The 25,836-nt window shown below is 43.2% G+C and overlaps 1 protein-coding gene across 5 annotated transcripts in view; it reads left to right on the plus strand.

Annotated features, from left to right (window-relative positions):
- Window positions 1-25,836, plus strand: part of LOC111873593 (eukaryotic translation initiation factor 4 gamma 3) — a 133,247-nt gene that overhangs the window by 72,375 nt on the left and 35,036 nt on the right. For all 5 annotated transcript variants that reach the window (XM_023868430.2, XM_023868432.2, XM_023868431.2 and 2 more), the window contains 6 exons: window positions 2,366-2,421; window positions 2,514-2,615; window positions 4,422-4,517; window positions 6,889-7,015; window positions 9,808-10,196; window positions 13,513-14,818. In XM_023868430.2, the coding sequence (XP_023724198.1) occupies window positions 2,366-2,421; window positions 2,514-2,615; window positions 4,422-4,517; window positions 6,889-7,015; window positions 9,808-10,196; window positions 13,513-14,818 (2,076 nt within the window). The remainder of the gene's footprint in view (window positions 1-2,365; window positions 2,422-2,513; window positions 2,616-4,421; window positions 4,518-6,888; window positions 7,016-9,807; window positions 10,197-13,512; window positions 14,819-25,836) is intronic.

Consider the following 25,836-nt stretch of genomic DNA (forward strand, 5'->3'; position numbering starts at 1 on the left):
TTGAAATAAACGAGCTAACAGACCTCTTTCTTAGCAGTGGCTTGCTAAACACATTCTCGTGGAAAGGAGATGCACACAACAGCGCAGTTGAATGGAAACGGTGGTCTTTTCCACGTGGGCCATCCTGAGGAGTTAAAATGAAGAAAGTTTGGGCAGTAAGCAGGAGAGAGGACAATTTGAAGCAATGAAGCAACCCCGTATGGATGTAGGCCTTCCGAGTTGTGGGAGGCAATGAAATGGGAACCCAGTGCCTGAGGTACAACTGGACCACTCTGTTCCTGGGGTATATAAATACGGGGCCTGTCCCTCCAGGTTGAGGGAGTCTCAAATCTGAGGCAGTAACGTATGATCATGAGTCCAATGGGTCATTGACCAGAGAATGACTGCACTGGTGATGGCCATCAGCATTTGTAAATGATAGACCATTTTTTTTTTGTCAGAGAGGATGTTAAGTGAGGTTTGTGACCCTGAGTGTTTTTTAAGAGTTGGAAAAAAAAGCTGGTCGTGAGTTTCAAGGGGTTTGTCACCAAGATGAACTGATTGGCAGTAAACTGCCGGTTTTAAAGCAACTCTGACTCTGACAAGTAGAAATCATGCAAATTCATGAGAATAAATATGTTTGGCATGTAGGACAAGGCGAAGACAGAAAATATAAGAAGCTTAAACATGGCAGCGGTCAAGTTTATGACCGTTCAAGTGACTAAGGTGCCGTTGTAGCATAAGATATGTAAGATAAGCATGATCTGCCTGGCAGAGGACTTGTGTATCATGTGAAAGGAAGAATTTTCAATAACATGCTATATGTGCGATACCTGCATTTGTTGAAGGGCCAAGAATATTCATCAGAGACAAACATATCCTGACGTAAGAGAGGATGTTACATAAGGACTATTACGACAAGGATTCAGTTGAAAAAGAAATCTCTGGTCGTGGGTCTCAAGGGGCTTGATGCCATGATGAACTGATTGGCGGTAAACCGTCAGTGATAAAGTAACTTTGACTTGAATGATGTTCAGTTAACAGGAGTTCTGTATGGAACTTGAGCACAAAAGCAGAAGAGTAGCCGTTGTTAGCATCAGTTACTAAGCAACCCTAGTGAAGACTGTAACACACTGAGAAGACAGTGTGTCATATAGCTATTTGTGAAGTGTAGTAACAGTTGTGTAAGTGTGCAGTGAATCCAGTCATCAATCCAAACCCCGTCTGGAGTCACCCCTAAATCATGACAATATTATAGAAACAGTCACCTTGAATTATTTATTTTGGTAAGCTGGAGAAAGGAATTTGATGTCGAATAATGACGTCTACCGTAGCATGTATCAAGTTCAGTGCTGTCTGTTTGGACTGATTTTCAGATGAAAGATAATTTGTGTATCTTCACAAGCAACAGTTCTTCAGGTTGGCAGTTTTCTTGCAAATTATGAGAGTTCTGGCCAGGGCCCATACCTGTTAAGTCTGTTGCATTATGAGTGATGACATTAGAGGGATGTGGGGAGGCATGGAATTAGTTGGGTGGACATGAATACAAGGGAGCTGCAAATCATACTGTGGCGTGAATATTGCAGTGGATCAGTCATGTGAAAGTTGGCAACCTGAGGTTGACTGTACAGTGTGATATTCCCCAAACTTCTGATTTCATTTTCCATTTCCTGGCAGGGGATTGGGCATTATTGTGTTGTTGAAGAATGGTTGCTTTACTTGGGGTAAAAAAAAAAGTAAAGGTATCCCTGTAACATGCCACGGAGGCCCATAGGGTTGTGAGACTTCAAGGCCCCCACATTTTCTGTAGACAGTCAGCCTGCAGATAGCGATAAGATTGTCAGCCTTACGTGTCGGCTCATTTCTGTTAGAAGCTGAGTCGACACCGGGGCCATAGTGCGGCTGGAAGAATTAGGTCAATTGAAAAAGAAATCCAGTGTCCTCATCAGGACTTGAACCTGCGACTTTCCGGCTTGTAGCATAGCGCCTCAACCAACTATGCTACTGCGTGCCCTTTACTTGGGGTAATAATGAGAAAACTGCAGTGCAAAAATAGCATTTTGATGTAAAAGTGATAATTCCCCCTGTGATTATGTTGGTCATACTGCAGATATCCTTCATGGACAAATGGAAATGAGATGCACATTCCATGGTGAATAAGGAGTGTCTCACTGTATTGGCCATATAAAACTCCTCTGTTTTGATGGACGACGTAAAATGTCAGCCTGCTTTATTTGTTGTGCATGAAGTGAGCTGCTCTGGTGCGTTCCTTCATTGTCTCGAAGCTTGAAGTAAACACAAGAAGAGTTTATCTTGTAAAAACTTAAGTGAAAACGAAATTGTAATTGTTTTTTATACTAAAGTGATTATTATTTTCTAATTTCAGGAGGGCAAATGCCACTAGGCTTTGTAGCAAACCAGACGAGGACACAAGGTTCACAGGTGAGCACGTGAAACATTTGTGTTGAAAGTCTGTGATGAGATTTTTGTTTCTGTTTTTTGTGTTTATGTGTATGTTTATATATTTTTTACAGCCCTTCTATCCACGAGGCCCAGCACCACGGATGCCAAATCATAGGAATCAGGTTGTCAATATGCAGCCTAATAATGTTGGACAGCAAATGTTCCCACAACATGTAAGTGTCATGCTGCATGCAAGTTTGTGTTGTAGTGAACCAAATATTAAATCTGTATCAGCTTTGAAGATTTCATGGCTATATTGACGTAGAAACATTCAGAACTTCTTCGGGGGAAGGAATAAATTTTCTAGATGCACTGTAATTTTTGTAAAGACTCCTTATGACCGGACTGCAGTATAATAAACTCCTTTTTTATGTGATTATAAGCATTCGTCTAGCCTTGGTGCTCACAGAATAATTTTGCATGGTGCTGAAATTTGCGATATTCTGATACTCGGAGGAATTTCCGGTGCCAGCTCTCATTCTTGCAGTCTGTTTTCTTAATATGCATGTTGATATTATTCTGTCAACTCCATCACTTTAACAGTGAGTGAAAATTCTGAATTGATGAAATTTTTGGTTCTTATGGCAGTGAATTGTTGAGCATTGCGTGAACATAAATTATGTAATAGGTCATGAATGAATGAGCAGTATTTAGTTTCTAAGAAGGGTGACTTTCTCTCAAACCAGATATCCTACAGGTAAGATTCCTCTGTTAATATTTTCATTTTACTCTTTATTTCAATTGTCTATGTTTGAATGAACTATTTATATATATCTTTTGTCAATTTCATGTATATTCATCGACAAAGTAATACTATCATTTGCGGTGTGTATGTTTTCCTGATGCCAGGGATCACCTTGCTAGGATATAAACAGGAATATGCTACATATAGCGCCTAACTCCGCTGGGAAGCGTATCTTCATAGAAGGCCTGTGTAATGCAGTCAGAACTCTATTTTAATTTGTCCTTCAAGACTGTTAAGATCAACTTCACAGATATGGTCAGCATTATTTCCTGAGCATAAATTTTGCTTTGCTTTTCTGTTGACTGTTACAGCTACTGTTGGTCAGTAGAACCTTTATACATGGTGCAGTCATTAAGTTCGTGGACTGTGGTTTTATTGCAACGTATTACAAGGTATTCATTCACATACGCTTATGCAGATCCACATCGGCCCTCAAAATAGTCGCAAACTTTGATATAGCGGCCGAAAACATTGCTGAAACATGTTGGAAGGAAATTCCCATACCGTGTCTCGTGTGACATTGATGATCTCGCAGAGTACTGAAATCCGTGACCACGTAGCTTTGTTTTGAAGCTTTGAAAGAGAAAGAAATTGCATGGCGCGACAGTGGACTTCCAATAGTGAAAATGAGTCTGCTTCCGTAGTTCGGGATGAAATAAATTTGTGGTGCATGTGGTTTGCAAGTGCAGATTGCATTACCCATTTTTGGTCTAATCACTCTAGTTTGTAGAATATTTAGGTTTGTTACAAGGTAGCTCAGTGGCTATGGCTATCTCAGTTGTTTATGGCCTTTTACAGCTAGTAAGTCCCTGTTTTCGGAAGATGATAATGTGCAGAGAGTGCATAGTCATATTGTAGCTAAACCTTGTAGACTGATGGTGGCATGCACACAGGAAGGACTGAATAGAATTTAAGAGATGATCCATACAGTTGCGTTCTCTTTTATTGCAAAAGGAAAGCTGATTAGAATGAAGAGCACTGTCTTCTGGGATGTAGTACTTTGTAGTTCATTAGAAGTTCATTCACAGTTTGGATGAACATTTCTGCCTCCAGTTTCAGGGTGAAGGATCCTTGCAGTAAACTTAGAGGCAGGCAGGAAACTGAACTTATACCATTTCACATGCTGTCACATTTCAAAAGGCAGTGCTGTTCATGGTCACCGGTCTTGGAACTACAAATTCAGTATTTGTATGAAATGTTGCTAATATCTGACCATGCTGTGCTGTTGTTGCAGATGCCGATGTCCCAGGTGCAGCAATTATATGGACAGGGTGTCATGCCTACTCAGATCCCCACTCCACAGATGTTCGTGCCGTCCCAGTTGTCTGTGGTAAGATACATGTGATTCACTTGGAGGAGGCGCCAAATTAATGATTATAAATTGTGCAATAACTTAACCAATGAAAATGAAAGAACCTTGGTAAATGTCGAGGTAATCGAGTTATAGAAGTCGTTGAAATCGTGTCCTTCCACCCAGAGACACAGATTGGCATGATACTGTATTTGAGTGAATGTAATAGTCAGTGTGGCTTCAGAGACTCCAATGATTGTAAAAGTCATGTGAACCAGGCAGTCATAAGGGCAGTGTAGCCAAGTTTCATTTTTATTGGTAAATTATTGCAGGATTTATGTTAATTCAGTGCCTCTTCTAAGTGGATAACCCCTCTCTTTTCTCTGTTATAGCACAGTGGCTTATAAGTTTGTAAACTGTTTTAAGAAATTCAGTCTTAATCTAAATGCTGCTTGTCCTTGTGGCCACCTCCTAAATTTACCCAGGAAAAAATTTTTTTGTGTATAAAATTGATCAAGTAATGCTTTCACCCTTAAAATACTATCTTTGTCTCAGATGTTCTTCGCTTTTAATTTCATCATAAATCCTGTATTTTGCTGTTATGTGTCTCAGATATTGGACTTTGGATATGGGATTTATTTTGCTAGAGAGATGACATTACTCGATATACTCGATAAGTTTGTGAAGTAAGTCCCCTGTAGAAGAAAATTATTCTGTTATTCTGCATATATCTTGCTCTTTGCGTCTTTAGGGAAGCTCTTTGCAACAGAAAAAGTTTTCTTGAATTTCACCATCGTTTACAAACAATACAAATGCTACAACATTACTTTCATTGGTGAAATCTGATAGACTTACCAACCTGGATAGAGGAATTGTTATTCTTCAGTTTATCACTCAAAACCTTCTCAACATCATGTGACTTGAGATCACTGTGTCTGTTGTACTGTTTGAAAGCAGAACATTTTCAGTTTCTGTTATTGCGTCTTGTCCTAACATTTTACCCACTTTAATTTTACATGCTGCGATTATTAGGTTCTCACCAAGTGTGAATTTTCCTTTTCTGGGCAGTAAGTCCTGCTACGCAGTAACTTACTTCATAGCTTTTTCAATGACTGACTTTTCTCTGTTTATTTTGAGATTCCAGTGGCCATTTGAAATAATCAGCACTTTTACTAATCATGTGGCCTTCATTTCAATTTTGCTGGAGCCATTGCTGCATTTGTAAGTTGTTTTCCGCAGATGAGGCACAGTGGGATAGGACAACTTGAATCAGCAGGCAATGTAGAGCCCATTGAGATAAGTAGATTTCAGTGTAAGGCTTGTGCACCAAACCCATCAGAAATGTGTGTATGTGTGGGACTAAAGTCCCTCTCTTTTATTGCACACATCTTCAACAATTGCCACATGGGACTATCAAACATATCTGTACAACACAGGGGTTAATAAGGTATAAAAAAGGCGTAGTAGATAACTAAACAAGAAAATTGCCAAAGAAATACGAAAACTTCACAATGCTTTTAACCGACAAAATCCACTGTATCCATCGTTTACATCAAGTGTTTGCCTTATTCCTCTGGGATAGTGTTGCCAACCATTAAATTCAGATCCTTCACTCACGTCTGGTTCCATTCATTCCACCCTTAAATACAAGTCGCCAGAAAAGAATGAAAACAATTACAGTGTTACTATGCTGTTAACATTATTGAAAGTCAGATAACTCATATAACCACAGAATTTTAGTGATTAAAGAAGGTAACAAGGCAATATTATTTTTTGATATTAGTTGTGAACTACAAATATGGGAAATGAATAACTTTAGTAATCATTATTAATATAAACACAAGCGTGAACGTGAAAACAGGATGTTTGTTTGTGTATATAAATATATGTATTCCCCCATTCTGGGGAACCCCTTTTGAGAATGGCTGCTTGAGGCAGTAAGTTTAATTCGCATGAGGAAATAATGGTTATTACTGGTTCAGGAACCTTGTTATATAACATAACTGGAATTTAAATTCCCAGTGGGACTTTATCTCACAGTGTTAGTTAATTGGATTTAATTTCCCCCCCCCCCACGTGGAGGAGTTAAGAGATGTAAGTATTTTACTGATCAGGGTCACTATGTTTTTGTGGGTGGTTGTGTTCCCAAAGAGTTCTGTCTTCTGGTTTGTGCCCAGTGCATTCCGTTAGAAGTTGACTGGGGTTCTAACGGAACCTACAGTTTCCATCTTCAGGCTTGGAGCATAAGTCAGATAAGCAGCAAACACATGGCTTCACATCCCAGAAAATAGTACACTTCTGTAGACATGCCTGTGAGAACTTCAGATCTGGTGTGTGTTGTGTCATGCAGTGGACTGTGTTCGATTGTTCTTGCCGTGAGGAGTGCTGCATTATCACTTCTGTGTTGCAGTTCACAAGCCAGCCACGGCACCAGAATCACACAGGAGGTGGATATTACCAGCAGACAGCCCCCCAGCAGATCTTGATGACGCCACCAGTGTATCAGGGGTTCCAGCACCACCCTTCTTCTCCGCAGTGTATGTTGATGGTGTATTCTTTTACCTGCAGTTAGTTACCCTTTAGTTTTAGTAGGCATATATGGGTACTTTAAAGAGTTGTATTGCTAACAAGGGCTATGAGCAGTAATGCATCATTACTGCTCACTACAGGTTTTAATTCTTCCTTATGTTGAGTAAGTAATGAAATGTACCTTTTCACAGCACTTGCAGCTAGTTATCACTCCATTCTGGGTCTGGTGTAATTGGTGTACGAGTAAACTTCAGGAGGATGGGTGTGGAAGTTTTTGAGGCACCCTTAAATGATTAGGAATAATAAGAAACAAAAGGAACTTAAAAGCTGAAGGAAATGCAGCTGCTCAGGTAGTTATTTAATAATGGATTGTCATATGGTTATGGTACCTTCGGCTGAGAAGGAGAGGTGAAGAGAGAGACTGAGCAGGGTAGCTTATTGGCAGTGATATAGACTTGAATTCAGGAAGTCGTCAGTTTGAGAGTCTTGGTGAGGACACTGGGCATCAGTCTCCCCAGGCAAATTTTGGGATAGCAGTTCTATGGGCCAGACCTAGTTACTTGCAAATCAGTACTCGTTGTACCATTTGGTGCTGTGTTGTGTATGTATTGACAGCGTCATAAAAACATCCACAGAAGGGAGAGTGAACATTGCACTGCCGATGCATTCTGCGTTTTTATATATATATATTTCCAAGTGTTAGCAAAATCATCAAAATCTCCCATTGAAATGTGTTTGTTCGCAAGCTTGCTGAGCTCACCTTCTTGTACAGAATGCCATAGTTTTCTTATGTTTTTTTTTTTTTCACCGGACTACAGTACTGAGCAAGTACTGAGTGAATACACGTATTATAGATAAGCAGCGGCACGCACACAGGGAGCCTACACAGAGTAATACCCGAATAATGCTGAAAACAAGAAGTAGCCACTGCAGTACTATAGACATGGTGCGGGTAACCCTGATAATTTTAAAATTTAAAATTGGAATTGAAAATTTTAAAAGTGCCAGTTCATGAAAATCAAATTGACATGTGTAGGTTAACAAAGATTTTATACATATCTGACAAATATCAGTGGGGAAGATTCTGATATATCGGAACATGTTAGCAACGGCGAAATGAACAATTGGGAAGACTAGTGTTTTTTAAATTTTAAACTACGTGCAGTGTAGCAGCTACGTGAGAGTATACACCTGGTGATGGCCGTTTGCAGTCGAAACATGTAGTGTAGAAGAAAGCAAAATGAAAGAACTACAATAAATTGTTGCACATAGGGCGGAGTTTACGTCATATATTTTATTTTGATGCATCAGAAAGAAGCTGTCTGCGAAGAAAGTGTAATATTGTGGTACAGCTGGCAGGGGAGTGATAGACCACATGCACAGGGCACAGCTAAAATTAATGCTGGCAGACAACGTGACTGCGACTGTTCAATCGAAAGCCTTTTAAAACGGGGGATTAATAGCAGGTACTTTTTTCTGAATAGAAAATAATTATAGAAAGAGGAGGACCGACAAGCGAGTTGCCAGAACTTAAAGCACAAACCAAATTATGTGTGACAAAATTTAATTTGGAACAGTATGCTACAAGTTGGAAGGTTGCGGGTTCAAGTCCCGATGAGGTCGTTGGATTTTTTATTGTCCTAATCATTCTGACCGCACTATGGCCCTTGGGTTCACTCAGCCTGTAACAGAAATGAGTACCAGGAATTAAATAAATAATTTTCCTGGGGAGTAAAGCGCGGATGGCGCATAAGGTTGACAACTTTACTGCCATCTTTGAGCCGACTGTCTAGATAGTGTGGGACCCTCAAAGTCTCACAACCCTATGGGCCTTCACGGCCTGTTACAGGGATAGCTTTACTTTTTTTTTATTCTAAAACAATGGCTATCCAGTTGCCGTAATATAGGAAAATTGTTTTGTTGGCATGCCTATTGTTTCTCAATGAAAAAAAAATGTATGGAACAAGACTGGGTTTGGTGATATCAACAACCTTCATAAAGCATTGAAACGACATGAGAACTCTCAGACTCACATTATTTCAACAAAGCAACTTGTGTTCGGGAAATCTCGAATTGACTGTAAACTTGACGATTGAAAGCGCCTGATGATACTACAGCCTAATGAAAACGTGAAAGAAAATAGAATAATAATGAAATACTTGATTGATATCATCTGCCTTTTAGGAAAGAGGCAACGTGCCCTCTGTGATCATGACGAAACTGTGGAGTCTATTGACCGAGGTAATTATGTGGAAATTAGTTCACTTGTTGAGGAAATATGATCATAAACTCAATGTTCATCTTGAGAACAGTACAGTATTTAGAGGTTTTTTGAACAGAATACAAAATGACTTTACTGACTCAATAAGTGACGTAAATTTTGGTGAGTTGATTGCTATCAGTTCGTTTATTAGCTACCACTGCTTCCCTTACCAAAAATAGTACCGCACGCCACTGATTCTGTGAATAGGTCGAACAGGGTGCAGAAACTTTTGTGCAATGGCCTGGCCTTTGTCATGTCCGTTCATCAGTGATGTGAGATATGTTCAGCTGTGTTGCTGCACTGATGTGAGGTGTCTTAAATTTTATACAAAGTGAAAGTGCCATGGCCCTTTGAAATTTACTGTGTTATACCAAGTTAGGATAAGCAAGAGTTTAAGATTGTTACAGAATGTTGCATCTATCAAACATGGCCTTGCTTTTTTGTTGGAATATTGAATGTATTGCACCAGTAAGAGAGATAGAATGGTCCAAAGGAAAATGTTGATCGTAATGTAGAATGTGTTATGTGTGATTACAGATTATTATCAAAGCCCCATGGCTCTTCCTCGACCAAGTGGGGGTGTTACAGGAGCTCCTGGTCCGGGTGGGCTAGCAGGCACAGCTAGTCAGCCAGTAATGACCGGGGGCCCGAATCCGTCACAATTGGGTCAGCCTGGTGGTTCAGTTGCTTTGGGCATTGTGCAAGGCCCTGGTGGAGTGGTGGGGGTAGGAGGACTGGGTGGTGACACGACTGCAGGCCCAGCTACGACATCAGCGACAGCTGGCAAGCAGACTCGACGGAGATTTGCTTTAGATATAGTTGATCCGAAAACTATGAAGAATATCGATGTTTATGATGGCAGTGTCACATCAAGCAGCACGCCGCCTCATTCTGGAGAGTCTAGTGCCCGGGACACACCTCAGCCGGTAAGTACCTTACTGAGAAAGTTACGGCAGACTTGTGTATTTATTTTCTCCAGTTCATTGCATATTATACACAGACACTGTGTGTGGCAGTCAGTCCTCATGTCAGTAGGAAATGTGTTAGTGTGGTCACAGAATATGCTGTCTGTCCGTGTATCTATCTATGATCCTACAGCCCTCTGTTGGGCCTTGGCTGCTTTTCGGTTTCTTAATCCTGTGCACAGTTTGTGGGACAACTTGTCCCAAGGCCTCTAAACAAACAGAATAAACGCACACAGACATCCGTGCCTGGAGTGGTATTCAAACCCATGACCCCAGTGTTCCATTGAATGAAGACGGTTTATACGTTAGACTGCACAGCCACTGTGATCGGCACAGAACATACTGCATGAACCAAAAATTATTAATATGTATCTTTATAGATTATCGATCTGTTATATTACGTTATGTAACGTAGATGACCAGGAGCTTTGATTTTGTTGTGATTGCTGTGTAGATAGATTGCCTTTGCTATGGCTGTTTAGCCCCCTCTGACCATTTTGGAGCCTAGGGCCCCCTGGCATTTCTATTGGCATCAGTATGACTGAACCCTCCCCGTATAATGAGGCAAGGTAACACAGGTAAGACGCATTTAATGGAAGATTGTTGCTAGCGATACGAGATAATGACAAATCAGTCACATAAGTGTCATTTTATTGTTTCAAGGATTTGTTCCTTTTCTGTAACATCGTTGAGAATACGTCGTCATCAGATTATGGCATACAATTGTGTGTCATCATCAGAGTGTTAGTTAGTTAGTAAGTAAGTAATTGGAGAGGGTGGGTTTCCCCGTGCACTGAGACCTGTATTGGTCCATTGTGCTTCCCTCTATGATTTCTACCAGTCTCCTATATCCTGCCGGTACTGGTGCTTACCGTCAGTCCCGCCCAGCCAGCGAGACCGGCTCTACTAGCTGAGAGGTATCTATAATGCTTCCCCCATCAACCAGGGGTATTAGAGACTGCTGTTGGGCGGGAAACGTCTGTTAATTTGGCTCAGTGACCTTTGGAGATATGAGGTTCTTTTACGTGCCATAAAGCTACGACCCACGGCTTAAAGTCCCTCCCGGAGGACTTGTTCCCTGAAATTTTCCGCCCTTAAAAATTCGACGACCTCCACCAGGTATTTGAACCCGCATACTACGAATCATGAGGTGGGAACGTTACCTCTAGACTACGGAGGCCACTTCATCAGAATGTTAGAAGATTCTGTTGTTAATCACTATACCTGAGATCTTGTTGAACATAGAGGAGTTCTCTTTGTATGGTTTCCCGCTCAAGGTATTAACGTAACTTGAGGACATTGTTGAGAATAATTCGGTCATTGAATAGAAGAGAATAATATGTAGTGAATTTGTATGTACATGGAACAGGTAGAAGGAAGCGGGAAATGGAGTACCTAAACCATCACAAGTTGTGTAGAACAGTGAAGTAGAAGAACCTAGCCTTTTGGTAAACAAATAATAAAACTTGATAATAGTGGTTACTTGCCCTAACCAGAGCACATTGGATTCATTGCACATTTATACATGCAGCTCCTAACCACAAGTAACTGTAGTGCTGTTGCTAATTCACACACACTGCAGTTCACTGCAGCACAGACTTCTAAGCATGCTGTGTCTTGTATTGGCTTCCAACAGCAGATGTTCCCAAATGTCCCCATGTCTCAGCTGCTCACAAACACAGCAACATCTCCCAAGGACTGAATTGCAGCAGTCCTCTTAACTGATGCCATTGCTTGGAAATGGGTTACATAACTTTGTTCTGTTGTTGCGTGCATGTTGTTCGCATTACCTAGCAGCAGCCATTGTTTACAGAGTCTCTGCTTAGCAACAGTTCTTTGTTTTACATTATATAGCCTTGACAGGGACCACACAGAGCACCAGGAGGCTGCTTCCAGCAGCTCTTCTGTTGTATGCGTGTGTCTGTTGAGGCTGTTATCTAACACTGACTATTGTTTACAAGGGTCATTACTTGATATTTTATAGGTGTTTATTTAATTGTTGTTGGTTAGCAATGGGTCTACATACCACAGCATTTCACTGAATTTTTCTACACTGTGAATTGGGTAATCTAGAATCGTGTAACTTTCGTTATGTTCAGACTTGTGCCAGAAATGTGCAGATATGCTGCTCTATATTATCTTTTCTGGAGTGAGTGGTGATTTGTTATATGAGTATTGTGCTTGTTTGTGCATAGTGTGGCACCGCGTGCACTGATATTGCCTATTTCAGTCTTTATAGCAGATGTTTCAGTAGGTGAAATCTCTAAAAGACTGCAGAAAAATAATCCTGGGCATAAATTCAGGGGAATGTGGAGTCAGATTGAAACCAGTGTGAAAAGTAGTTCATTATGACATGTGGACCAAAATATTCAGTGAGCATGTCTAGGAAAGCATTTATTGAAGTTTGGGGGGGGGGAGGTGGTGTAAAATAAACCTGACATAGCTCTTGTATTGGGGGCACAAAATTTAAGCCATTAGTATATTTGTTGATGAGATGTTCTCATGTGTTAGTCAGTAGACATTGGGATTCGAATTGGTAATTGGATTTATTGTACACTTATAACTACAAATCATTATAACGCTGTCACTGGTTTACACGCTCTAAATAAAGTTCACTGTAACTACAGCACACTCAAAGTCTTATGTGCTTTCTCTGGTTGTTGTTTGGTAGTGGCTCCTAACAATGTATATTCCGTTGCTCCCGTACTCATGTCCTTACCAGCTGGCGGCTGCCTCGCTACTTTCACAGCTGCAACTCACACGCTTCTGCCATTGGTCCTGATTATATAGCCTCAGAATGTACTGCATATAATACAATACAGCACAGACTGAGTGGAAAACTCTGATTGTCATAATTCTTGATCACAAGCCATTCTGTAACAGTAGCCTGTGTGTTTACTGTCCGTTGCATAGCAACGGCTTCCTCACTTCATTGATTACGCTTTCAGAATGTTTCACAATATGATAGCTACAAAGTTCAGGCATTTGTTAGCCATTTGCATGAAATTGCAGGGGTTGAAGGGTTGCACATTGAAAACCTTTTGACCTAAGAAGAAGTTGTGTATAAATTCCTGTGTCTTTTATGCTGTCTGGAATATTGGGGTATGAGTATTATGGTATGTGTACTTAAAACCATGTATTTTTTTAAGATCCTATAAGGAAGTTGTAATATAGGTTATATTTTCCCCTGTGTTGCCCCACTACTACGTGTATTTTGCTTTATATTTGTCTTGAGATTGCTTGTTGAATATTGTTTTGCTTTTCCCATTGTTGGTAGAACACGGGTCCCAGTGCCAGCGATGTGGCTGCAGATTTTGCGGCTCGTGTTGCGAAGGCAGCAAGTGAGAAGTCAAGTCCTTCTCCCCTCCCTGTAGTCTCTCAGGCGGGACCTCCTGCATATATTGAGTCCTCCCAGACGGTGACAGCAAATGGACCTGATTCCTCGGGTGCGAAAAGTATACCTCCATCTGAATGCATGGCCTCTGGTAGTGTTCGTACTCCCGGGGAGGCCATTCCAATTAGCAAACAACAAATTGTAGTTGTAGAAGAATCAAGTAATGTGCCACCATTGGCTCCTCCCACCATCTCCCCCGTGACAGGGACATCATCAGCATGGAAGCAAGGCCAACTACCACCTTCAACTTCCACGAATTTAGGCAGTAAACCTAGTGGTAGTAATAGTAAAAGTGACATTAGCAGTCAAGCAGTATCAGATGAAAAGGTAGGACTGACCAAGCTGGAAATTGAGCCTCAGGTAGAATTTGTGCCCAGTGTGAGTGCTGCTGAACTGAAGAACTCTATCCCCCCTGTGGTGATTATTAAAGACTTGGAGTCAACGCCCGTGGTGAGTGCTCAGACAAGTGCTCCGATGGTCGATGTGGTTCGCAGCAGTCGTGATGCCCTGAAAGCTAATGCCCTTGTTAATCAGTCTCCAAGGCGGAAACAGACCCAGCGTCCAGACGCTGCCTCCAGTGTTCCCCTGGCAACCACTGTTGCTTCAAATTCTTCTGTTCAGTCCACACTTCCTCCTGCCTTATCTACCTCTCGAGAGACAACACCAACAGCAGAAACCAAGGGCTCAAAGAAATCTGCCTCAACAGAAGAGTCCGCTCCTCCTTCATCTGCATTCCCAGTTTCCCAGTCTCCCAGGGAGAGGCGGGACCAAGATAAATCACATGGTCGTGAACATGAAAAGTCCTCCTCTGTATCATCACAAGGCAAGGGGGAACGTGAGAAGTCAGTGTCTTCATCATCGTCGTCATCCTCCCAACATCATGGTCGTGACCGAGAAAAGTCTTCCCTCGATAAGGACAAATCTTCCCTTGATAAGGACAAAGCCAACACAGCCTCTCAAGGTGGACATAAAGATCGTGACAAGTCTGCCTCACGAGGTAGAGACCGTGACAAGTCTTCCACAAAGGAAGCCACTCCTGTCCCATCACCTGTAGTCTCAGTTGCGCCAACTGTGACATGTGCAGCAAGTCAGCCCCAAGCAGGGCAGCCAGTACTCGCCAGACCAACTGCCGCAGCAGAGGGGACAAAGCAGAACAATGGTGAAATGACAGTAGCAGACACAACAGAAGGTGAGTACATGTTTACTATGAAGATTTTGAAAACAGTGCATAATGTTCAGCAGTTTTTAGTTTGTAACTCTTAAGGTACAGCTTCATAACTTGTACTCTTCTCCAAGTATAATTAGAATGATGAAGTCATGGAGGATGAGTTGAGCAGGGCATGTAGCACGAATGGGGAGAAGAGGAATGCGTATAGGATATTGGTGGTATGGCTGGAGGGAAGGAGATCATTGGGAAGACCAAGGTGTAGGTAGGTGGACAATATTAAAATGGATCTTAGAGAGTTAGGATGGAATGGTAGGGATTGGATTGATCTGGCTCAGGAGAGGGACCAGTGGAGAGCTCTTATGCACATGGTAATGAACCTTCGGGTTCCATAAAATGCTGGGAAACTCTTGAGTAGCTGCAGATTTGACTTTTCCTCAAGAAGGGCTCAGCTCCATAAGTAAGTAAGTATCTCAAGGTACTTTGTTTTATTCAGTCAGCTCTTGCTAGTAAACCTTAAGCCTACTTTTTTCAGCCCTTGCACCCGTTTGTCATTTGAATTTTTCTGTTGTAATTATTCCTTCACTGTGTAAAGAATTCTTAATAATATGAGTACATTTTGTGCTGTTTTCTTGGAGTCGTGTATTAAGAAATTACTACTCCAGCAGACTTCGATATTTATCTTGTAGGTAAAATAGAGTAAGACTTGTGTCTTCCTAACTTAGATATATAGCTTTGGCTTTCAGGGTTGAGGCACATTGTATATTGAACCTGTTACAGCATTTCAGTATACACTGCAGTTACTGTCTTCATGCAGTGCATGGTGACTGCAGAAACCCGGAAAGTTTCAATGTACAACACAGCTTACCCTGAAAGCCAGAACAGTGTGTTGGACACAGGCCACGAAAGTATGCAGGTTTGCAGTTTTCTTACATTGAATGAACATTATAGGTGTCATCAGTAGCACTCGCTGTATTTTGTTGAGATAACATTGTCTCCTTTTTTAATTTGTGGAAGATGATGGAAGCTCTGCTTCACTTACTGGAGGTCTTCCTTTAGAAAAGAATTGAAAATAGTAGTTTTGTTTTAATTTTGGCATTATATTGTACCCAGACAGCATCAAGTATTTTGATAAGTTTTGAATTGAAGAGGTCTCATACTTTGAACTGAATCTCGCGCTTATAGATCATGATGTGTGTATTCTGACATTCCTCTAGAGGGATTGAAAAACTGCAAACTGCACAGTCTTGGTTGCAGTTGACACACACTTTCAGTTGGTTGTTGTCTTTCTGTGAACTCATTGACAACAAGAGGATATCACATTTTCGCTGGTGTTTCTCTTCCATAATTTGAAAAAAGAGCCTGGAAGCTGTTGTACACAGTCGATCTGGTGTCACTTGAATTCCTATTCTTAATGAAAGGAAGTCGATTAGGTTTCAGCTCAGTCTTCCGCTACTTCCCGTTCCATATCTTAAAACGCACATTGAAAATACACGAACTGAAGTACGTATATGTATTGGATCTGAAGGTCCTACAGCAGTTCCTGAAGAGAACTCGTGTTCTGGGATGTGACATTTTGCAGTCTGGAAGAAGCTCTCAACTATGATGTTTCGGAAGAACGTACTCCAGAGTTGAAGAGTAGGACAGTTGAGCACAATGAGCCAGCCTGCTGTGGCGCTACATTATGTTACTTCCCAGAAACTTCAGAATGTCATAATTTTACTTTTTAATTTGTTCGGGTGTGAAACTTGGTCCGTCACTGCAGTGGGTTCACGCATTTGTGAGAGAACGATTACTGAGGAAAGTATTTTGATGCAAACAAGTGGACGTAACAGGAGACAATGTGACATGATGGGGAGCTTCATAAACTGCACTGTCCAGCACACACAGGAATGATCATACCAAACAGAACTGTATATTAGCTACAAATATGAAGGGAACAGTCTGTTTCCAACACCTAGACAAAATAAGGTCAGAATTGAATCCATCAGGCTCAAGATGGATGGATAATTTAGCGAATATCAGCCATAGAAGGAATCTTCATGGACCTGGATCAGTCGGCTTGTATAGAAGTGACGTTTGAATATGAAGGTGCTGACGTAACGAGTATGTGGACTCTCAAGGTCTCTCTCCCGGCTGCATTTTCTCTTCTTATTCTGGTGACATCAGACGCTGAAGTAGTCACCTCCGGCCCCAAAGCAGTGCCATAAATCGAATGCCGTAGGAATATCGATACCGCTAGCAGTGTTTGTATTAAGATCTGTTAATATCGCCCCCCCCCCTTTTTAAGATTCTGGACGGAGTACTTTGTGGCATGTGACGCCCTGTAGTTTGATAGATGTTTGCCGACGTTTCGGAAGTGTGTTCTGCAATGAAATGGGTAAAAAATGGTAAAGTTGTTCCTCAGCTAAACTGAGCACTGTGCCGCGAAGAAGTATGGTTGGGTGGGTGTATAGACCTCGACACTAGTTGGAGGTGAGTGGTCAGCTTCACTCCCCCGGGGAAACAACCCGCGGTGGTTTGGACGAGTCGCTATACCGACTGCGCTGCCCCGGCGCCGCATGAGAACGTAACATACGGGGATGGTGTATTGTCGCGGGACAAAGTAGAACAGACGATATCACGCATGGTACGGGTATTTTCGCGTTCGAGAAGTTAACGCCTGCACTTGTTCTTAATTATGCTGCAAGGCACGCGACTTACAGGGGAGTGGAGTTACGGCACCACGCATTCGTAACCTCGGCATTAGGTAGAGGTAAGTGGTTAGCTTCACGCCCCGACCGCTCAGTTCCCGCATAAAGATCCATGCCCACCCACTGGGCAGGAGACGGGCTGCGTTTGAGTGCTTTCGACAAAAACGTTTCTTTCCGCTGCCTTGAAGCGAACCCAGATTCGCCGGCCATCCAGCCTGTAGTCTAGTCACTACACCGACTGAGCTATCACGTTTCGAATTTGAGCCCCGTGCAAATATTCCTTCCTTTCTCCTTTAGTCCGGCGAGTCGTTGTCCTTCAACTCTGCTGGGATTGCCTCGAGACATATAACTGTGCAGGAGCCGGCAACATGGCACCAGAACTCAAGGTTACTCAGCCCCTCGGCTGGCGGCGTGGTCAGTGACTCCACTGAACTGGAGCTCGTCGGGCCCAAAACCTAGAGGTTGATGAAGTAACGGGATAGGCTTCATGAAAGCTGAGGGCTCAGCTAGCTGCAGACTCGTTATGTGAGAAATGTGGGGTGCGAGCAGTGAATTGTATTATTAGGCCGTAAACATCTGTGAGTACGCGTCGTCTAACTCATGGCTCGTCATTTGAGGGATGCCTGGGCCAATTTTAAAAATGCAGTGGGAACTAAAGCTCTTCGAGTGTTCGTTCAACACGTGTTTCTATAACGTACCCACAGAGATATTCTAGATAGACTTCCTGAAACTCGTTTCTGGATGGGGCTGATTGATGTGGCCGGTTTCAGCCCTGGGAATGGGGCTGCAATGGATCCTAAGCCCTTCTGACCGTAATGACGGCAATTACTCATTTCCCGAGCTGTTATCATGGCGAAAGGGGGTGGATATCGAAATTGTAGTTAGGGAGAGCGCTGCTTTGCGGCCGATAGATCTGGCTGCAAAGATAATAGGTTAATCCTCCGGGTACTCCATAAATTGTGTGGTTCGCGTATTTTGGTACTGGTTGCGTGAGACCCGTCAAAACGAGAGTGGGGGTGTGCATGAAGGAAGTGGCTGAGGGTTCGTGGTACAGCTCTGTTACTTGCCTTGAGCTGTTCGTTAATCTTAGAAAATAACTAGGAGAAGCTTAATTTGATTACTTCTCGGGGCAGCGCCTTGCTGCGCTTTAAACTTCAGAGGCCGAAGGTGGAAGCAGTATGTTCTGTCGTGCGACCCAGGGACAGATGCCAGCACAGCCCCGACAGCCTCAATCGCAGGGACTTACGTACTTCAGTATACCTGCGTCGCAGTTCGAACCCATGGATCGTCCAGTTAAGTGAAACGCAGTCGCCGCGAGCACTGATTTGTGCCCGTACACAGAAACAGCCTTCCCCCCACTCTGCGTCATCGTTTCTCGGGATTGCTGCTGTTTATATTATTTTCTACTCGCACAATAAGTAACTATTTAATGGAATTTTCGTTGTTCAGTCCGTGCACAAGAACCACGGCGCGTCATATTTGTGTCGACAGTCGTGTGGAAGAAAAGTCGTGTCTGTTTGAATTGATGTATGAAAATATAATATTTGTAACGACGTGACGGCCTGCGTCACTAACTGATTGCGACGCACACCCCGTTCCTGTAGCAGATGGAGTATAACATTTTTATAGTCGTTATAGCGTACGACTTCTGTCGTATTGAAATTCCACATCGCTTCTAACAGCCGAATTGTGAGCTCTGATAATGTTTGAAGGGTTTATAATTTAGATATCAGAGGACTAGAACCCGTAGCTCTGTATATTTCTTCAGTGACGCGTGCTACGTTAATTTTTCCCAGCGGTTTCCGTGTCTTTTCGCAGAATTGAACGCAGGAAGTGGCCTGAAGCGCGTTGCTTGCGAGAGTTTGAGCGATCAGAGGGGAGAGGGTGATGTAAAGTGAATGCCATGAGTCACAGGGCTAGTAGCTGGTCACTAACTTTTGGGATGGACTTCACGTGGCGGACATGTTGGCGGGAGACAGAGGGAGTGCAAAGTGCAAGGCGGTAACGCTGCCGCTTGCTCGGAGATGAGACTGTTCAAAAATAGAACGATCATCATCTCCATCACATCTTGTGACGAGCGGACTCGGTTGGATCTCAGTTTCGTGCAGTTAGGCGTAGTGCGATAGTGATGTGCTGGACGTGTGAGTGAATTGTGCTCCTAGAGCATCATATTTGGGATTAAGTTTTTGTAAAGGAACTTTCTCGTTATGGGGAAGGGTAAGTAACAAAGATTTAAGCAGTATGAGGCCTGTTTCTTATTTCACTGGTGTCTGTGAGTGGATGTTAGTGCTTGTCTGGTCGGGATCTGCCTCAGCAAAAGTATGTGAGTCGTGTTGCCGTGTACGGCAAGGCGCTATTACGTATTCCTCGAGATCTGTCAATTAATTCGGAGACGTGGTTTTCCCACAGTTTACGCGAAGTGGAGGAAGAAAAAATATAATTCCCATTCATTACCATCTCTTGTAGGTGAATTAGCAAGCTGCATGCAGGTTGCTTTGGTTCTGGTACGAGGTTTTTTAATTTACCTGACTTTGTGTGTAAAGGGTAACCACATTTTTCGTCTTAATGCTTGGATAGATCAGGCTTATTGTAAGGTTATCGACCCAGGGACATGCATCGCCGAATCTGGCCCAAGCTTAGGAACCACGTCTGAGTATTAATTTATTCCCTGTAGCGCGATTTTTCACCAGTTGTGTATTTTACGTGGTACATCTATAGCTAAGCTCCCAAAATATTAGAATCTCACTCTTCTACCGAGCTCACTTTTGAATGCGTGATTGAATGGTAACTTTAAATTATGCCTTTATGAATATGGATGAGTTGTATGAAAGGGTGAGGGTACCAAGTAACCTTCCTTTGTCATAGAAATCCTGACTGGTTGGCTTCGTGTGTTCTGGGTTCAGTTGCCAGTTTCTAATCTTACGCCCGAGTGGCTGGCGTCAGCAGTTATTTGGCACCATCCCTGACGCCACTACACCCACCATCCCCTCAAGCTGGCGGTATTAAATCTGGCCCACATTAGTCACTCCCAGTAACGTATTTACCCGAAACGAGCGTTGTTGTGCCCTTTATGTGGAGTTCTTGTCTGCATGGGCGCGCGCATAGAGGGTTGTGTCCTCCCGGGAATGAAGATCACAGCGATGCCCGATTTGTGTTCTTATTATCGTAAAAGTTTGACCTCACGAGTCTTGCCCACCTATGCACTAGTTGGGCATTTTTGAGTTCAGACATCCAACGCCTCGTACCATCATGAGGTGTCTGCCAAGATCCTGTATTACAGGGTAAAAATTTTATTTGTGAAGAAGGTCAGGAATTGTGTGCATATGTTCAATTCTAGATAACCCTAAAAGGACGAGACCAGTAACAAGTGGGCATTATTTCGGAGGATAATATTAAATTAGAATTTGGATTGAATGGAGTGTGGGGGCGTGAATTGGTTTCAACTGGCCCGGGGTAGGGTCCAGTGTCCGGCCCTTGTAACCACGGTACTGAAACTGTATGGCCAGTTTATGAAGAAGCACCCTGCTCCCTGGGGTTGGTGAACTGGAATAGTGAAATGTAGTGATGATGGATTGTCCCATCATTCAGATTGAACCGTAGCGTGCAGTGGTCCAGACGGTTAGTGTCTGGCTTCCCACCGCCGCGGCTCGGTTTCGATCCAAGGCCAGGTCATGTGGAATATGTCTGAGTAGGTGTCACAGGGGGCAGGTTCTCACCGACTACCCCATATCCAGTTACCGACGCGCTGTCGTGTAGTCTCGATACCGGCAGCGCCGTTAAGGAACTAAACCGTAGCGACTGACAAAATGAGATGTCACATTCGTACGTTGCAGATTTCAGAACTTTGTTCTTACGTGATAGGGTAAGCTATTCTGTTACTAGTGTAAACCCCACTGAGTATTCTTTCGTGCCATTAACTCCTGTTGTCTCCGTATTCTTTCCCAGCTCTGCATGTTATCGAATGATATGTGGAGGCAGACGTTTAACGCCTACCTCACGAATAACACGCACAAAAAGTCCGCCGTAAGACGTTTACTGTATATAGTACACTATACTTCACATGTCCACATCAGATGGTGAGTATTTAAACAACGAAAGAAATACTGCTTGAGCATTGGTAACCCACTACTTCGTTTAGTTCATGCAGCGGGTTAACGCACTGGTTTGCTGCTATGGTAAACTGGGATTGCATAATTTTGCAACACTCGCCTCGCCCTTAAATTGCGTACTTAACACGCGCGGATTGCGTGTTTCGGTAAGAAAATGAAGCATATGGAATGTGTGGTGTCACATCCCAGAAGTTCATACGCCGTGAACACCACAAATTTAACAACGCACCTTTCGCTGAGAGGGTGCTGCTGGTTTATGGGATGTTATAGTTATGTAGGGGTTCATTTCCGACGGCTTCAGGGCCGATGAGTAGCTAGGTTGCATGCGTGTCCCTGCCATTGGACCCTGTAGGTGGAGTCATTACTTTCCTCTGGAATATCGGCGTCGCTTCCGATAAATATTACTGGTGCTCAAAGTGACCGTCCTAAAAACCTCAGGCCCAACATAGTCCTGTTCTTCCTCAGACACACCTCGCGCCCATTCGTTGCATGTCCCCGTATTTGTTGTGATGTGCCCCCTTTGCGACACAGTCAGCATTTCATTTCTGTTTGGCTTGGCATATACGAGAAATCGTTTTCCTCCTGTCCGACTCCGTGATGTTTTACTTCAGCCACTTGTCCTATTTCCTCACCAGTAGAGCAGCATTGGTGAGACTGGGAATGGGCTCGGGATGGTGAATGTTGCTGATGACATGTAGGGACAGTGTGTGACGCTAAGTTCTTGCCCTGTCTTAATACTCCCGGGGGATTTCTTCAATCATGAAAATATATGCAAATGCCGAAAAGAACACATGTCCTCCTTTGGAATTGTACCATAATGTAGTAAAACAGGTTCGTCGTTCCTGACGTCAGAGACGCGAATGTTTACGAAGTTAACCGAGCAGTTTCGAGTGTGGTTGCCGCCGCTAGCGGCCAAGTCTTCAGGCGTGTTGCACGTGTTGGGTTTGCGTGGTGTAAGGTTTTTGCTTGGACCTCTGAGATATATATATAAATAACCGATGTGCTGTGTAACTGAAGGGCAGTGATACATGTGGTAGGTTCTGCTTGTATGTTCGTGTGTTGCAATGTCAGATGTTGCTGTTGGCGCCCGAAGTCCATTATTCTTAGTCCCTTGAGAGGCAGACACGCCGACGACCTTGTAATGTCGACACCAGAGATATTCCTAAGGACCGCCATGTATGTAATGTGAATCGTATTTAATGTTTCCAATGTTGGGGGGGGGGTATGCAGTTCGTGCTGTTTTGTTCTTATTTTAGTGTGCTTGCTGTGTTCACTACCCGTTTTCTTGATTTTGTGTTGGCCACTATAATTAATTTGAGATATATGTAGCTGTAATTGCAGTGACTGTGTGCACAACTAAAGATACATAATTAGGAAGGAAAGGTTGTGTGATAGTCAGCATATGTGCCGGTTATGCGATTGTATGAAACCCCGTTCTTTTCCTTAGCGACCTTGTATCCGCCATCTTGACTTATGCTCTCGTGGTAATGGTGTGCTAAGAAACATCGCCGGCCATGTTTATCTAGCGCATGGGTTCGTAATTGAGATATTTTTGACAGTCGTGTATAGGAGTTAATGTAGCTTGTGTTGGCCTATACTTATTTCACCTTTCATTGCCAAAATGTTTCATTTGCTTATTCCACATTAAAATTTTTACTGTCTGTTACTGGTGGGCGAGTCGGACTCCGTATGGTATGGACATATGTTTGCGTGAAACATGACACGTCGAAAAGGAGTAGGTATGCTTGTTGGGCCTGGCATATTCTTGTGACGTGGGCCGCCTGCCCCTTCTCCTTGTGGTCTACACCAATCTCCTACATTCCACTGAGTGTTGAGAACGCAGGGGAAGTTGTTATGTAGCTTTCACTTCTCTGAAGAATCGCGGCCATAAGTTTCTGCAGCGGAGGTCGAAAGCTGCTGTGACCGCGCAGAGCCCGAGAAGCCTCGGCCGATGGAAATGTCTGCAGCTCCATATGCTCATCTCTCAGTTTGTCTCGTATTCGACAGCTGTTTAGTTTGAATTCTGGTGCCGAGCGCCGCCGTATCTTGAGACCTCGTTGTGTGTCAGTTCCTCCAAACAGAGTGCTGCGGTGTGTTGAAACAGACCACTACTTTTTCCTCTCATTTGCCCCCAGTACCATTACCATCCGTTTTACCGCATGTCAGTTGTTGCTACAGTGCTTTGGGTCTCCGGGTTAACTACTCTCACTATCTGGGCCGCATAGCGTCCGATGGTCGGGCGGAATGAATTTGAAAGGATTTGGGAGGACTCGAGGTGTTGAACGGCATTCACCTTGGAACTATGAGGAATGCCATGAACACACTCAGTCAGGATAGCAGGTACTGAAACCTAATGTCTCCAAAATAGAGGCGTAGAGCGTATAAAGTCTATACCAACCTTACCAACATCGTTTGTAACGATTGACAGTTAGTTGTAAATCAGATGATCCATTTGGTTACCAGAGTTGTACAAATTCGTATGTTAACCGAACTGGGGACAAGCAGGCCAGAAGTAACGGCCAGGTGGAATTCTCTAGAACCTGGCCGTTATACAGCCTTGAAGTGTCAGAGTAGTCAGGCTTACAGATACACTCATATCTTGCGTCTCTGCAAATGTAAACGCGGGCAGCGTTACCGACGTTTCGGAAATGCGTGTGTAGTATGATGTGAGTTCCCGTGTGTATATAGGTTTTGTTTTAAAAGAACTTCCGGAAGAAAGGGGGCCTGGTGCCCCATCACCACCAATAGAGATATTGGAGACGAAAATTTGGTGAAATTTCACTGATGTGCCTTGTAATGCCTACCGTGTGCTCCTGAAGCGGTCACCCATCCATATGCATACCCAGTATTACATTGCTTAACCTTCTTTGCTGCGAAAGCCGAAACCCTGTAACAGAGACCCATAGTTCCGAATTTCGCAGGATAGTGCTCCAATTTGCGCATTGCTTTGTAGCAGTTGTTTGTCGTCGGATCACCATGCGAATTGTTGTTTCTCCTTTTTGCTGTAATATTCTGCGATTCTGGACGAAATCCCTGTGCCCAGTGGAGCGCACTTGACGGGCGAACTGAGAAGTTGCGAGCACCGCTTGACAAGGAGCTACAAGCTTTGCGTTTGGACGTTTCTGGGATAACGCACATGGACAGTGGTCAGTTGACAGTTTTGGACCAATGTGGAATGTTTTATCAACAGATTGACCCCGCGGTTTGGCCTTGGGATCGGAAGGTGCTTGGGTACAGTCGCGGCAGGGACACCCGCGTGTCTGACAGGGTTTTCCGTGATCTTATGCCGCTTCACACCAAATTGTCGCCAGTTCCTCAGCCCTGCCGCTTTTCGCTGTGTAGGTATTGAAAGCATGTGAAATAACTGACCAGAGTTGTATGCTCGTTTACCCAAATGGGTTCGGATATGTCATACCAGCAAGTTCTTGTAAACCGACCAGTTTGAATAAACCAGGTTACTTACCAGCGGTTGCAGCGTGGTCTGACCGCTGTCCAGACAGCATCCAGAATTCAGTGTGACTTGATTATGCCCGAAATGGAGTGATTTTCCGATTAAGAACATTATGTGAAAACATTGTGGAACCTTCGGATGATAATGAAAAGTCGTTTTTTGTTTTAATTGATGTTTTGGAATAAATTGTTTCGTGGAATATTCCCATGTCATTCATAGGTTTGTGAGCCACCTGCGCAAACAGTTTGCCCTGCAACACGCGTAATAGGATGGTTTATGAGATTGCAAAAACGGTGTTTGCCCGCACAAAGATCCCAAGTGCAATACATCGAATTGTCTGTATCACACAAATACTGACTAGGAACTCAACGAATTTGGAAGACAAAAATCATTAGTTCATATTACAAAGAGGCAGTATGCTACAAGCCGGAAGGTCGCGGGTTCAAGTCCCGATGAGATCATTGGATTTTCTTCAGTTTACCAAATCCTTCCAGGCAAACTATGGCCGTGGGGTTGGGTTCCGCACCGTAGGCGATTTTGTCCTTTCAAATAACTGAATATGTACCATGAGGAACGGCTTCTGGAAATAACTCAAATTTTCGACGTTTCGGAGACAGCAGGTGACTACGGAATCTTTGGTAACCATCTGTACCACATCACACAATGCCGACCATCAGGGTGGAGGTGAATGTGGAGCCAGTTGTGTACGCCTGCAGGATAAAATTCAAGATGGGAGGTGGCATCGGTAACCGTGTAATAGGGCAGGTGTATGCAGCCCACAGTTTAAAA

This window comes from Cryptotermes secundus, unplaced genomic scaffold, assembly GCF_002891405.2.
Source record: "Cryptotermes secundus unplaced genomic scaffold, Csec_1.0 scaffold631, whole genome shotgun sequence".
NCBI lineage: Eukaryota > Metazoa > Arthropoda > Insecta > Blattodea > Kalotermitidae > Cryptotermes > Cryptotermes secundus.